Source organism: Stomoxys calcitrans, chromosome 4, assembly GCF_963082655.1.
Source record: "Stomoxys calcitrans chromosome 4, idStoCalc2.1, whole genome shotgun sequence".
NCBI classification, from domain to species: domain Eukaryota; kingdom Metazoa; phylum Arthropoda; class Insecta; order Diptera; family Muscidae; genus Stomoxys; species Stomoxys calcitrans.
In genome coordinates this window covers 124275042-124290683 of record NC_081555.1, presented here as the reverse complement: position 1 = coordinate 124290683, position 15642 = coordinate 124275042, and the positions used below count along the sequence as shown (strand labels likewise).

Below are 15642 nucleotides of genomic sequence, written 5' to 3'. Positions count from 1 at the left end.
AGCAAAGCGACAGATGAAGGAGAAGTATCGGGAGAAAAGGAGAGAGGAGAAACATCTATTCCGCAGAAAGAAAAAGGACATGGAAAGGTGTGAGTGTGAGCGAATTGAGATGTACAGGAGTCACAGAATGAAATCCGAAAATTTTACCAAAGAATTAAACTTCAAACCGATGGCTTTGGTGCGGCACATCCTCCTGCATAGACAAAAAAGGAAATCTGGTAGCTGACACTGATAACATGCTGAGGATATGGAAAAAACATTTTACCCAACTGCTAGTGTCCGACGTTGGCGGCGAAGAGGATACCGCAGAACCAATCAATGATGATGGTATTGAATGTTTATCTCCTAGTCAGAATGAGGTCCAAGTAGCAGTGGCCCGACTAAAGAACAACAAGGCAGCAGGAGTTGACGGGTTACCTGCTGAACTATTTAAGACCGGAGGCGACACGCTGATAAGGCGTATGTATTAGCTTGTCTACGCAATCTGGCTAGAAGAACGCATAACCGATGATTGGAACCTCAGCATATTATGTCCCGTACACAAGAAAGGAGACTAGACGGAATGAGCCAACTACAGAGGAATAAGTCTCCTCCCAATACGCACTCTCGAGCGTACTGTGTGAAAGATTAAAACCTAAAGTCAATGAGATAATTGGGCCCTATCAATGCGGCTTTAGACCTGGTAAATCCACCCTAGACCATATATTCACACTGCGCCAAATCCTGGAAAAGACCCGAGAAGGACAAACCAACACCTACCATCTCTTTGTTGACTACAAAGCCGCCTTCGATCCTTCTTTACGTTCAAAGGTATTTCAAGCCATGTCTGAGATTGGTATCCCTGCAAAATTAATAAGACTCTGCAGGATGACACTTGCTGATACGCGTTCCTCAGTAAGAATAGGAAGGAATCTCTCCGAACCATTAAATACCAAAAGAGGTTTCAGACAAAGAGACAGCCTATCGTGTGATCTCTTTAATATCCTGCTGGAAAAGATTATACGAGATGCAAATGTGAGTAGATATGGTACACTAATCACAAGAGAACAAATGCTACTCGCCTATGCCGACGACATCGATATCATAGGTCGGTCACCAGAAGTAGTAACGGCAGCCTTTGAAAGAATCGAAAAAGAGTCAGTGAATATGGCAAATGAAGATAAGAGGAAATGGATGGTTTCAACTCCCAAAACACGCAAACCGGGAAGACCAAAAGCCCGATGGAAAGATCAAGTGGTGGGAGACACCTCAAAATTTGGTGTCAGAGATTTTGGAACGTTATTCTATGTTCGGCTAGTGGAACAAACGTTCTGTCATAGCCAACTAAAGTAAGTGATCTTAGTTTCAAATCTCAGATCTATCGTGTGATCGCTGTAATATCCTGCTCGGGAAGATTATACGAGAAGCGGGTGTGAAAAGGCATGACACACTACTAACAAGATAAAATATGCTACTCGCCACTATCGACAACATTAGTATTATGGGTCGGTCGCCGGAAGCAGTAACTGCAGCCTTTGAAAGTATCGAAAGAAAAATCTACGAGAATGGGTTTGGCAGTAAATTGAGACAAGGCAAAGTGGATGATATCAACTCCTAGAAAGCTGTAATTTTAAGGAGATAAAAAAATGGAGAAAGTTGGGAACTGTAACTCTATCTAACTCGACTTCGCTGTAAAAATACTGGCTAACATACTGGCTAACAAATGATACTTTGGATTGAGCAAAGCCATCCCTCGACAGACGAAAATTACACTATACAAGAAACTGATACTATCCGCGAAAGCAGATGAGGTGGTACTTGGAGTATTTGAGAGAAAAATCAATGGTATGGTGTTTACACGTCGTATGCACCATGAGCTTTATGACCTGCTCATACAGGTGTGAGGACGATGGCACAGTTAAACGCATCTACACTAATAAGCGGGGCCAAACCCTGGCAGAGTTCTAGAATACTAACGACCTAATAACACTTAATATTGGTAACTCCGCTACCTTTGTTAAAAGGATTAGGGAGGAGGTATTAGATGTGACTAAATGTTCGGAAAATCTGATCGATGAGGTTCAGAATTGGAGGGTCTCCATGGAAAACTCTTTCTCTGACAATCGCTACATAAGGTAAAGAATAGCACGGTCAGCACCGAATCCCACAAGCTAGCGGAATAAGTTTAAAACCAACTGGACAAAATTCGGAAGGCTACTCAGAAGAAGACTTGGGCAAGATAGTTTAGATTGTCCAAGCATAGAAGACATTGACGAAAATGTCAACAGGATAACGACGGCACTAGTGGGGTCCTTCGAAGATAGTTGTCCTCTTCGGGAAAGGAAATCAGAAAAAAAGAAAAACTCTGGATGACCGGGGAGATTCGCAATATTGGAAAAGAGGTCCGCATACTAACATTAACAGAGCACTTCGTAAAAAAGCGGAAGTTTATTGGGATGTGTATTACACACGGCTCAAGGAATACAATAAGATTGCATGAGGGGCAAAACGTGCCTCCTGGAAGTTTTTCTGCGAACAGACCGATAGCGTTAATGACGCCGCCAAGATAAAAAAGTTTCTCTCAAAAACCCATGTCCAAACTGAAACTTTAGTAGACGACATGGGAGTGAGAGCAGAGACAACGAAGGACATGTTGAGGCTTTTTATAAAAACCCATTTTTCACAGGATACGAAGGGACTCACGGAGACACCGGAATCTTGGAATAATGACGCTGATCGAAGTTTAATAATTACGGAATATGTGGTGAAGGAATCCTTGAGGAGCTTCAAACCATTTAAGTCACCCGGACCTGATGGAATATTTTCAGCTTTACTACAGAAAGAGGCAGACTATCTGGCGCCTCGTCTGGCCAAAATTTTCACAGAGCGCATAGGACTTTCATATACTCCGAAAGCCTGGCAGGAGGCAAGGGTGGTGTTTATACCCAAGCCAGGCAAGGCAAGTTATGCGACACCAAAGGCCTACAGACCAATAAGCCTTACGTCATTTATACTCAAAACCATGGAACGTATTGTGGATGCCATGATAAAGAGTATGACATCCAGCGACCTGCTCAAATACAAACATCATGCCTATGATAAGGGAAGGAGGGTGCAGATTGCCCTGCACGAGGTTGTGCATAAAATAGAAGAATCCTTCGTTGCCAAAACGTACACACTGGTGGTATGCATTGACATTGAGGGGGCTTTCAACAATGTACGGACCGACACACTGATCCAATCCTTAGAACCGTACCGGGTGGACCCGGTCCTTAGTGACTGGATAAGCCATATGCATAGGAACAGGTGGATAAAATGTGTGTCGCATGGCATAAATATAAGGGAGAAAGTGGCACAGGGCACGCCACAGGGGGGCATTTTATTGTCATTCCTATGGGTGACCACCATAAATGACCTATTACGGATGCTGACTGAGAAGGGATTTGAACCCGTCTGATGCGCAGACGATGTTATAAGACTTCTAAGGGATAAGGATCCGAACGAGCTATGGGTGACCACTGAAAATGACCTATTACGGATGCTGACTGAGAAAGGATTTGAACCCGTGTGCTACGAAGACGATGTAACAATACTTCTAAGGGGTAAGGATCCGAACGAGCTATGCAAAGGGTCTTGCCTATGGCATATGACTGGGCTAGACCCAGAGGTTTCAATGTTAACCCAGAGAAGACTGAAATATGCCTGTTCACGAGGAAGACGAAGGTGGGCCAATTTAACCACCTTGTTTCCTCAATAAGGCGATTGTCACATTCAGGAGCGTACTGAGAAGGCTCACAGATGTTGGGCACTATGTTGGCGGGCCGTAGGCTCGAAATAGAGGCCTGAATCCTAGGATAGTCCACTGGCTCTACAGGAGCAAGGTTAGACCAATACTTGCTTACGCCTCAGTAATTTAGTGGACTGCGATGGAGAAAAAGTGCAACATAAGGACCATACAACAGGTTCAGAGAACATGTTGTCTTGGCATAGGATGGGGACCACGCCCACTAGGACCCTGGAGATTTTTATAGATATCCGACCCATTGACATAAAAATTAAATGTGAGGGAGCCACTGCGGCTATGGGACTTAAGGCGATGGGAGAATGGATTGAGGATGGGAGCAGCTCATACCATCGCGGTATAATCGAGGCGAAGATAGGAAACCTGGGAAGAAGGGAAGAGGTTTCCGATCGGATACCTCAGATGAACCTTGAAGTCGAGTGCGAGGCACTGCTGTCATCGGCACAGTCTTGGATTGACGGAATCCTAGTATTGCCATCTGGAAGATCATGTTACACGGAAGATCATGTTACACATTGCCATCACCATAACTTGGAATATCCCACACTTCTGATTGGCTCTTGTAAGGTGTATTCTGTAAGGCATAAGTTTTCCTGAGAATTATGATTGATTTCTATAGTGGCTTTCATTTTCTATACTGTAGAAAATCGATCACATCATGAAACAATGATCCTCGCCCTAACAGGCTAACCAAAATCAAGATATATTCATTTACAGGTAGTGGCAGTTGCCCAACAACAAAATATTGAGTGCACTATCTGTCAAAATCAGTGATTAGTGCAACTCCATTTTTCGTTGTTTGCGTGCGTTATGGTTCTTGACTATAATGCACACACACACAACCAAAACTCGTTGACAGATAGTGCACTTCGCAAGAAAAAATTTTATTCAGCTGTGTACCGTACACTACCTGGTAATTATGGCATGACCAATGTTAAGATTTTTTATATCTTTGTACAAGAAAAAAGTACTCTAATTTACTAATAATTTCCATTTCTGATACCAATCCTTTGGTCTTTATACTTTCACTTTCTCTCTCTCTCACGCTTTATGTCTTTTAAATGTTACAATGATATAAAAATTCGATTAATTTGCCCAAAAACATAATATCTTGTTATGTATGTATAGAATTGTGTAGTAAAGTTAATGAAATCCTATTTAGCATCTCATTTTCTTGAAAAGAAGAGAATAGTCAAACTACAATAACAACAAGAAAAGCTTTATCACTCAGCAACCATTGGGGCCAATTAATATCCACACAAACGGAGCAATTCAATCAATTCAAAAAGCCACATAATAGCAAAAGCAGCAACAGTAGCAGCAGCAGCAGCAACAAAGCTTAAACAATTTTTCAAATGAAACATTTGATGAAGAAGGGACAAACGACGCATTGAGAGACACACACACACACAGCGACTGACAACAAATGACCCAACAAAAGAAGTCTTAAGTAATCTAAATAAATACAACATAACAATAACAATTTGCCAATTATCAACAAAAAACGAAAATATGACAATGGCCAAAGACGGAGTGAGTGAGTTGGTGAACGAACGAACGGGAGATTGTGTGTGTGTGTGGCATTTACAATTGTATACAAAATGCCGTTTTTAAGTTATCTTTGGTAGTGGGGCAAATGACCCATATTTGTGGTTGAGTGGGGTGAGAGGTGCCATCCACGACGCCAAAAGACAATGGCAAAGCATAAAATAGCCATGAATTACAATTGACAACTTAAAAGTAAACAAATCGAACAAAAAGTCAAAGTGAAGACCAAAACAAAAAATGAAAATATAAAACATAGCCAAACACAAACATGCATACTTTGAATAGTAAAGCCAGAGAGAGCAAGAACTGCACATAGTATATACAGATGTGTGTGGATAAACAAAATAAAATAAATTGTGGCAGCAGCATTGTATACAATTGGATTTTCATTGCAAGAAGCTCAGCCCAAGCACATTTCAAATGTCAGCCAAAGCAAATATCAAAGGAAAAAAAGAACAAAAATAAAAACGCCAATTCACGTGAAGTCTTGTAGTTGTTGTTTTAGTTGACTTGTCTTCCTATGTTTCATGGACATTTCTGGTCAGCATTTTGGGGTTGAAATTCGAAGCAGATGCAATTTTTAACATTGTGTGTCTAAATGAAATTATTCGAAAATTTAAGAATTTATGGTTGTCTGTTTTGAAAACAACACAGAGGGCCAGTGCAGAATGAAGAAAGACAATGGCGCTCAGTTATATCGAAGGAAACTTAAACTAAAAGTGAAAATAGTATTGAAAAATATTAAAATTTTAAATAATTGCTGTGTTTTATTTTAGTACTGGATAAATAAGCCACGAACGGTAAAAATAAAACGCGAAAAAGTTTCTAGTGCAAGTCTGTTTGTGGTAACGCCATTTAACAACCTGTCAAAACAATACGAGGAACAAAGGGTGTGACTGCTAAATTGTGGAAATTTTACTTTAGTTAAGAAAAAAATTTTATTCGTTATCAAAAATTTTGTTTTCTGTCTCACATTGGCATTGAAATTTAAACTAGAGAATTCCAAATTCTATTATACATTGAATTTCATTTTAAAAGCCATTCTATCAAGGTGTAAGAAATTTTTCCGAAAAAAAAAATAATTATTCTTTGTGTGAATTTTCAAATATTTTATAAAAATTTCGGAAAAGAAGAAAATTTCCACGAAATTGCGAATTTTCCTTGAATTTTCTTCTTTTCCGAAATTTTTATAAATTATTTGAAAATTCACACTAAGAATAATTATTTTTTTTTCCGAAAATTTTCTTACGCCTTGACCGAATTTGTGCCATTGTAGCCTATGACGCTGAACGCGTTCGAATCCTGGCGAGAACATCGGATAAAGCGGTGTTTATCCCCTCTTAATGTTGGCGACATTTGTGTGGTACAATGCCATGTATGGTCATTTAAAAAATTTTCCCCAAAGAGGTGTCGCACTGCGGAACGCCGTTCGGACTCGGCTATAAAAAAGGTCCCTTATAATTGAGTTTTAACTTGAATCGCAAAGCACTCAGAATTGAGAATTTGTCCTTCTCTGTTCCTTATGGTAATGTTTTTCCTTAGGGTAATGTTCTCATTATGGTAGGAATGGCACCTCAGACATTTCGACTCAATTATGGATATCAAATTCGTGCTGCATTTCCAAAGAAAAGGCGCCACGCAACGCAAATTTAATGTAATATTCGTAACCTACTGCCTAATACCTCTCATTTGAGTCCCATATAGGCATGTTCGGCTAATGTGCCCGTTTGGGGGTATTTGGGAATAAGGACGACCTCCCACTACTTGGACCTTATGTTTTATGCCATATTTGTAATCTACTGCCTAATACTTTTCATTTGAGTCCCATATTGACATGAACTTCGAATATATCTGTTTAGAGAAGTTTTAGCGTTGGGGGGCCCGCTGGTTACTTGGACCCAAATTTTATTACCATATTCATTTTCTGGTCTCCAATACCTTTCCTTTGATACCCTAATTGTGCCCATCGGACCACTTTCGGATATGGGTGGCGCTTTTTTGGTAAGGGGGAAGGAATGCCTCCCCCTAATGCCTAAAATTATATAGCCTATGTTTGCTTCCAGACAAACGTACACAATCTATGAAAATCGCTTTAGCCAAGTATCATATAGTCATAATGGGTCTAATGGCGTTTTTAAAGGATGGCGTGACCCAATATACTTCCATTTGATTTTGCATGTCAGAGACGAAATATACTCCCGAATACCTTTCATTTAAGCCCCATACTGAAATGAACATCCAATATGTCTGTATGGGGGAGTTTTGGGGTTGGGGCGGGCCGATGGGTTCTTAGACTCCAATTTTAATACCATATTCGCATTCTACTCTCCAGTACCTTTCATTTGATACCTATATTGTAACGATCGGTTCACTTTTGATTTTGGGTTGTGTTTTTGGCGTAAGGGGGAGGGTCCGTCCCCCTTCCGATACCGAAAAATTATATAGCCTATGTTTCCTTTCAGACCAACCTACACAAATTGTGAAAATTTCGAAAAAATCGGTTTCGCCGTTTGTCAGTCTATACGGAACAAACAAACCGAGTCCCATATATGCGTGATGGGCTACTGTGCCCATTTTTTGTGGGGGTGGCGTGACCCCCTATATTTCGAAATGAATTTATATGCCAGATTCGTTATCTACTATCGGTACACATCTGATTTTTGGTGGTGTTTTTGGGGTAACGGTGGAGGGTCCGCCCCCATCCGATACCAAAAAATTATATAGCCTATGTTTCCTTCCAGACCAACCCACACAAACTGCGAAAATTTCGAGAAAATCGGTTTTGCCGTTTGTCAGTCTATACGGAACAAACAAACCGAGTTCCATGTATCCATGATTGGCTACTGTGCCCGTTTTGGCGTTTTTGTGGGGGTGGCGTGACTTTTAAATGCCAGATTCGTTATCTACTATCGGACCACTTTTGATTTCGGGTGGTGTTTTTGGGGTAACGGTGGAGGATCCGCCCCTTCCGTTATCAATAAATTATAAAGCCAATTCGTTCTTCCTGACCATATTCGTAATCTGCTCCCGAATACCTTTCATTAGAGTCCCATATTGTCCCGATCGGTCTACTTTTATTTTTGGGTAGTACTTTTGGGGTAAGGGGAAGGGTTCGCTCCCCCTCCCGACATCAAAAAATTATATGGACAAGTAAAAGCGTGCTAAGTTCGGCCGGGCCGAATCTTATATACCCTCCACCATGGATCGCATTTGTAGAGTTTTCTTCCCGGTATCTCTTTTAAGGCAAACATATGATAAACGGAAAGAATGGCTATTGGAGCTATAATATCAAGTTATCGTCCGATTCGGACCATAATTAAACTGAATGTTGAAGACATAGTAGAAGTCGTTGTGTAAAATGTCAGCCAATTCGATTAAAAATGGCGCCGTTAAGAGACTCAAGGAGTAAAATAGGGAGATCGGTTCATATTAGAGCTGTATCGGGCTATAGACCGATTCAGACCATAATTAGTGCGTATGTTGAAGGTCGTGAGATAAGTCGTTGTTATGACTCCCAACAATACGCCAAGTAAGGCCCAATTAGGTCTATAACTAGATATAGATCCCATATTTTAACAGAATCTATGGTGGTGGGTGGTGGAGGCCACCGTAGCGCAGAGGTCAGCAAGTCCGCCTATGACGCTGAACGCCTGGGTTCGAATCCTGGCGAGACCATCAGAAAAAATTTTCAACGGTGGTTTTCCCCTCCTAATGCTGGCAACATTTGTGAGGTACTATGCCATGCAAAACTTCTCTCCAAAGAGGTGTCGCACTACGGCACGCCGTTCGAACTCGGCTATAAAAAGGAGCCCCCTTATCATTGAGCTTAAACTTGAATCGGACTGTACTCATTGATATGTGAGAAGTTAGCCTCTGTTCCTTAGTGGAATGTTCATGGGAAAAATTTTCAATTTTGCTATGGTGGTGGGTTCCCAAGATTCGGCCCGGCCGAACTTAGGACGCTCTTACTTGTTTTATATATATAGATTGGTTTTAATTTTATTTTGCCATTCACGGTAAAGGATATCCGTGGGTGACCACACTAATTTGTGAAAAACATATGATGGCAATCGTAGCGACAGATGTTCTACGTAAGCCTGCACTGGTATTTTATAACATATCATGGCAATCTTGGCGACAGATGGCACTGGTATGTTATACAGAACTTTGTTTTCCTAGATAGATGTCATTTTCATACAAATTTCATTGCTAATATTGAAAACATTTTAAATACTAAATAAGTTTAACCGAAAATTTTTTTATATTTTTTTTTTTTTTTTTTGTAAAATTTTACTTTGTATTCTATATGAAACCTATAGTTACATATTTTTGCCATTCAGCTGACTTATATACAGTGTTATCAAATTAACATATTCTTTTTTTTTACATCGCAAAGTGTTTATCGTTTTTATACTAATGGGCATTAGATGTCACGGAAATAAAAAAAAAAAAAAAACAAAACCTTTTGCAAAAACATGCAAGACTTGTGCGATTAATGGTTCATAATTGGTATATTAAATTGCTGTGAAAACGTGTTTATTACACCAAAGAATACAAATAAACAAAAATGAAAGTGTCTGATTATGAGTTGCCAGTTGGGGAGTATGGGAAATAAAGTTTTTATGCTTCATAAACAAAAAAAAAAAATCAATATGCACAAATTCTCGCAAACACTACTCAAAACAGATGCAAAAAACAAAAAAGAACAGAGATAAACTTGATCCATATTCATATGACTACAACAACATTGGTTCGTTGCCATGTTTGCTTATGGAAATCACAACAATGTGATATATTTTTATGAGAATTTTTTATTTGAAGGCTACTCAGGTAGTGGGGCAAGATCATCAAAACAAAAGCGGCAGCAAAATAAAAAATACCTTTTCCAACAGTTCAGTTCTGAGAATATAATGAAATGATCGTATTACCGGTAGGTAGAAGAATATAATAAATAAAGTTAGGAGTTATATGTATCCATTAAATAACTTATATGTAGGATTTAATACGAGTTCTAAATATAACAAGTTATGGAGTGGTAAAGTCGGCCGAGCCGAATCTTATATACCCTCCACCATGGATCGCATTTGTCAAGTTTATTGCCCGGCTTCTCTTAGTAGGCAAGCAAAGGATAATGAATACAAATTACCATGATATTGGAGTAGAGCTGGTAAAATATCGATGGCGCTATCGATATTTAATTTTTTTGACTGAATATCGACTGATATTTTTTTGATGGATGCAATCGCAAATGTTAATTTTTTTTGCAAAACTTAACAAAAATAACCAATCCGACACTGAATTCTTTGAGATATATTGCACCTATAGAGGGCGCAATTTTCATCCGATAGGTACAACATTTTGTACAATAATTTCTCTCATGTCTTCCAACTGACTTTATCAACCTTGGTTTTAATTGATTTGTGCATTGATTTTTACTTCTCATTTTCGTTTGAAATATAGGTGATGGGAAATTAACGATAGTATCGATACTAACGATATTTATTATTAAAATGATCGAAAATATCGAATGGTGCGATTATGGATGGTATGCCAGCTCTATATTGGATAGTATGCCAGCTCTATATTGGTTATGGGTGTCCAAAGTTCGGCCCGGCCGCACTTAAAGCCTTGTAACTTATTTTCTTAAGCACAGACACCTTCGCACTTGTTGAGAGACTTCCTTTCACTAAAAACGAAATTCTGACCTAATCTGTAAACTCAGCTCAAAAATTTTTTCTTACAATGAAAGCCGAGAATATTATTGAAGTTTATTGGAGTTTAAAAAATAAAAGTGCCGTCTACATATATATGCCGAATTTAGGAGCACTTACCCTATTTAACGCAAAAAATGAATTCATAAGCTCGTCAAAGTCAAAATTAGATACCCACAATCGTAGGCTAATTCTTCATCCAGAGATTGGTATATATAAGCAACATTCAACTAAGATTTGTTGTGGACCATATTAGGGAAGCATATAGAAAAGACAATACTAACCAACTATCCGAAATTCAGAGAAATCGGTTAAAAATAAGGCATTTATGTTGTTGTTGTTGTTGTTGCAGCAGTGTGTTATACACTGAGGCGGCAGCAATTGCCGATGAAGAACTCCATCGGGTCAATCCGGTACGTACAACCGGCTGCCATGGGATTGCCATGGAGTTCAATCGCGTTTTATATCTATATAGAAAGTTTATCCAAATATAGTGCGATATGGATCCATATTCTACGCGAATACAGAGGAAATGATATTTTTTTCGACATCGGCTAAAAATCGCCTTTTATATGCTCAAAACCTTAAATAAAGAGATCAATCTATGTGATAGCTTTATCAAACTATAATTCAATAAAAACTAATTTTGAATGAAAATGTTTCACTAATATTACATTTTCATAGAAAACTTCTTCTATATACCATTTTCATAGCAATTCTCATTGATATTCTTGAGCAAATTGCGAATTCATCCAGGCTATCAAAGTACAAAACCTATCGAAATTGTCTATTAAATGCAATTATTCAAATTTGAAAAAAAAAAATCCGTGCTAAGTTCGGACGGGTCGAATCTTATATACCCTCCACCATGGATCGCATTTGTCGAGTTCTTTTCCCGGCATTTCTTCTTAGACAAAAAAGGATATAAGCAAATATTTGCTCTGCTATTTGAGCGATATCAAGATATGGTCCGGTTTGGACCACAATTAAATTATATGTTGGAGACCTGTGTAAAATGTCAGCCAATTCGAATAAGAATTGCGCCCTTTGGGGGCTCAAGAATTAAAATATAGAGAGATCGATTAATATGCAGCTCCCATATCAGGCTACAGACCGACTCAGACCATAATAAAAACGTATGTTGATGGTCATGAGAGGATCCGTCGTACAAAATTTCAGGCAAATCGGATAAGTGCGATCTCTAGAGGCTCAAGAAGTCAAGATCCCAGATCGGTTTATATGGCAGCTATATCAGGTTGTGAACCGATTTGTACCTTATTTGACACAGTTGTTGAAAATAAGAATAAAATACGTCATGCAAAATTTCAGCCAAATCGGATAAGAATTGCGCCCTCTAGAGGCTCAAGAACTCAAAACCCAAGATCGGTTTATATGGCAGCTATATCAGGTTATGAACCGATTCGATCCATACTTGGCACAGTTGTTCGATACCATAACAAAATACTTTGAGGCAAAATTCATTCAAATCGGATAAGAAATGCGCACTCTAGAGGCTTAAGAAGTCAAGACCCAAAGTCGGTTTATATGGCAGCTATATCAGGTTATGGACCGATTTGAACCATACTTGGCACAGTTGTTGAATATCGGTTTATATGGCAGCTATATTAAAACATGGATCGATTTAAACCATACTTACCGCAGTTGTTAATAGTTGTTGAAGTGATACCAAAACACCACATGCAAAATTTCTGTCAATCGGACCAAAATTGCGACCTCTAGAGACTCAAGATGTCAAGACCCAAGATCGGTTATGGCAGCTATATGAAAACGTGGACCGATCTGGCCCATTTACAATTCCAACCAACCTACACTAATAAGAAGTATTTGTGCAAAATTGCAAGCGGCTTGCTTTACTCCTTCGACAGTTAGCATGCTTTCGACGGACAGACGGACGGACATGGCTAGATCGACATAAAATGTCACGACGATCAAGAATATATATACTCTATGGGAAATCAGACGAATATTTCGAATAGTTACAAATAGCATGACGAAATTAGTATACCCCCATCCTATGGTGGAGGGTATAAAAATAATAAAAAACCACACTGAACACAACAACAGATGACAAGCCAGATTAATTGAAGGCATTGAATGTTTATTGTTGTTGTGGACCATTGAGCAAAAATTAGAGATTATTGTTTCCCTGCTATTCCTTTAATTTTTGTTTACTCTGCCATTGACTTTGGACAAGATTTGCAAGATTTTTCTTAAATGTTGTCAACTTCTTATCTCAGGCAATTTTCCCACCTTTAACTTTGCCAGCATCCCTCGTACATTTCAACTATGCTTGTCGGAAATAAAAACCAAATGCTTAGAAGACAAAAATTTAGCTAAACTTCTCAAGAAAGGTTTCATATGGAATAGTCACCATCTCATGTAGCATGAGAAAAATGCTTCATGGAAATTAACACGTTTTGGCTTATTTTGGTTTTTTTTTGGGTACTCATTTTTTGTCTGCAAGATTTCTTAGGAAACACACAAACTTTGAATCTACTCGATGACATGTGACAGTCAAAGTGGTTGGAGGGAGGGATACATTTACAACAAGTGTCACACAAAACAGATGACAGTGCCATCGTGCCTTAGCCAAAGTACACAACACTAAATGAGCCTTGCCCGAGACTGGTACTTTGCGCTAATATCCAACCACAAAATGAAAATATGCCAATGTTGATGGTGTAATCCAATATGTAGGAAATGCGATTCATTGCTGAGATTTTCGTGCTAAGACTTACCTAAAGAATGACAGCTGTTGATCTGTGAGCAGAGGACAAAGATTGTTAAAGTAATCCACAAATTAATCTTTGATAACCTCCTCCTTGTTGTCGCCGTAGTCGTGTTAGTCGCTGCCGCAGCAGTCGGCGCAGTTGAGTTTGTTGGCAGCAGCAACAGGGGTTTGGTGAGGGTTGTTGTTAAACGATTAAACGTGGGATGCCGCCTTTCTAATTCCTCCATGGCTATGATTTTGTTTAGAGTTTTCTTATTCGAAAGGGTTCTAAATGTGTATTGAAGTGAACCAAATTAAATCACAGTGGCTATTCTTCCAATTTTCAATTTGGTTGCTTTATAATATTTCGAAAAGGAAACAATTTTTTAACGTTTTTGGTTTGAAATTCACGTTTTTTCACCTTTTCTTTCTTCTTCTACTTTTTCTATTTTTTTCTTTGTTTATTTTCTTATTCGTAGCACTCGCTCACACTTTTTGTTGGAAAGAAAAGTTAACGATCGTTAAATTCAACTTTGGTTGCTCTCGCTCTCATGATCACCCCATATAACAGAAGAGAGCATCATAACTGAAACACACCTGCCTGCTGTCAAGCGTTCGCTCGCTCGTTCGCTTCTCACAGAAAAAACGTTGGGTCGAGCACAAAAGGTAAAGGTGAATAAGAATAGAGACCAACAATAATAACAATGGCCACAAAGCACATCAACAATGTCGTTACACACACACACACTTAAAATTTCCGTAAAACCGCGCTGCACAACAACAATTTATAGGTATTGGGAAAAAGATGGTTGCTTGCTAGTTTGGTAGGTTTTTCTTCTGATAATTCTTTAGATTTTATGAATTTTAAATTTTCATATTCTTGTGCACAAATAATTTCTTTTTCGGCTTGATGTTGTTGTTTTAATTAATGCGGTGAGCACATGCACTGGAATTTTTCATATTTCACTAAAACACAATCTATTTCATTTTCCATCTTTGGCCAGATTCACATACATTCTTCTTTTGCTTCTCTTATTGCCAGCCAGACAGACCAAAATCTGGAATTTGAATACAAACAAAACAAATGTTGTTTGGTCTCACAACGCTATTGTTGTTGTTGTTGGTGGTGTTGTAGTTGTTGTTAATGGTGATGATGATGATTAATGCTTTGCTACCAACAAACACTGGCTAAATTTTTTTCTGTTAACAAAAGATGTTTACAAAAGTAGTCAAACCACTTTTTTCCAACGAAGTTTGTTGTAGTTGTTGTCGTCGTGTTAAAAGATTTTTTTGCTTTTTTGGGACTTTGTTTCGTTAGCTTAAAATTATCTTCTTCTTTTTCTTCTAATTATTTTGGTTTAAAATTTCTTTCTTATTTGCTAATTATTTCCAATTATGTTGTTTGGTTTGTTGTTATTTCTTTAACACTTCTTTTATACGCGCTACTTCTCTCTCTCTTAACGATTTGCACAACAATGCAGCAATGTAACCGCTGTGTTTTGGCACCACACAAACAACACGCGAGCGGGGCGGGCGGCGGGCGAAACATGCAATGCAACACCCGTTTCAACGATATTCACACAACGAACAAAACATTACGACTGAACGAGACTGATGATTCAACGAAGCCATTGAGCATTGCTGTTGCTGTTTTACCAATGCCCTACGAATGTGAGTGAAGAAACGATGACGTCGAGTGCGAGTGTGTCTGATGGAGTGTAAGTTGAGTGTGACCGGTAGAACATTGTTGTTTTTTGTGGCTGATTGAGTGGGGTTTGCTTGTGTTTTGGTTTTCTGTTATGAGATGCCAGATTGTAAAAAAAGTAGAGAAGTTTTTAAATAAGCAACTTTTGGTGTTCTTAAGGTATTTT

General features: G+C 38.8%; 1 protein-coding gene across 6 annotated transcripts in view; it reads right to left on the bottom strand.

Annotated features, from left to right (window-relative positions):
- LOC106093307 (protein sidekick) overlaps positions 1-14185 on the bottom strand; it is a 490348-nt gene extending 476163 nt beyond the window's left edge. For all 6 annotated transcript variants that reach the window (XM_059366229.1, XM_059366231.1, XM_059366230.1 and 3 more), the window contains exon 1: positions 13800-14185. In XM_059366229.1, the coding sequence (XP_059222212.1) occupies positions 13800-14019 (220 nt within the window). In that variant the 5' untranslated portion in view covers positions 14020-14185. The remainder of the gene's footprint in view (positions 1-13799) is intronic.
- Between the last annotated feature and the right edge of the window lie 1457 nt (positions 14186-15642).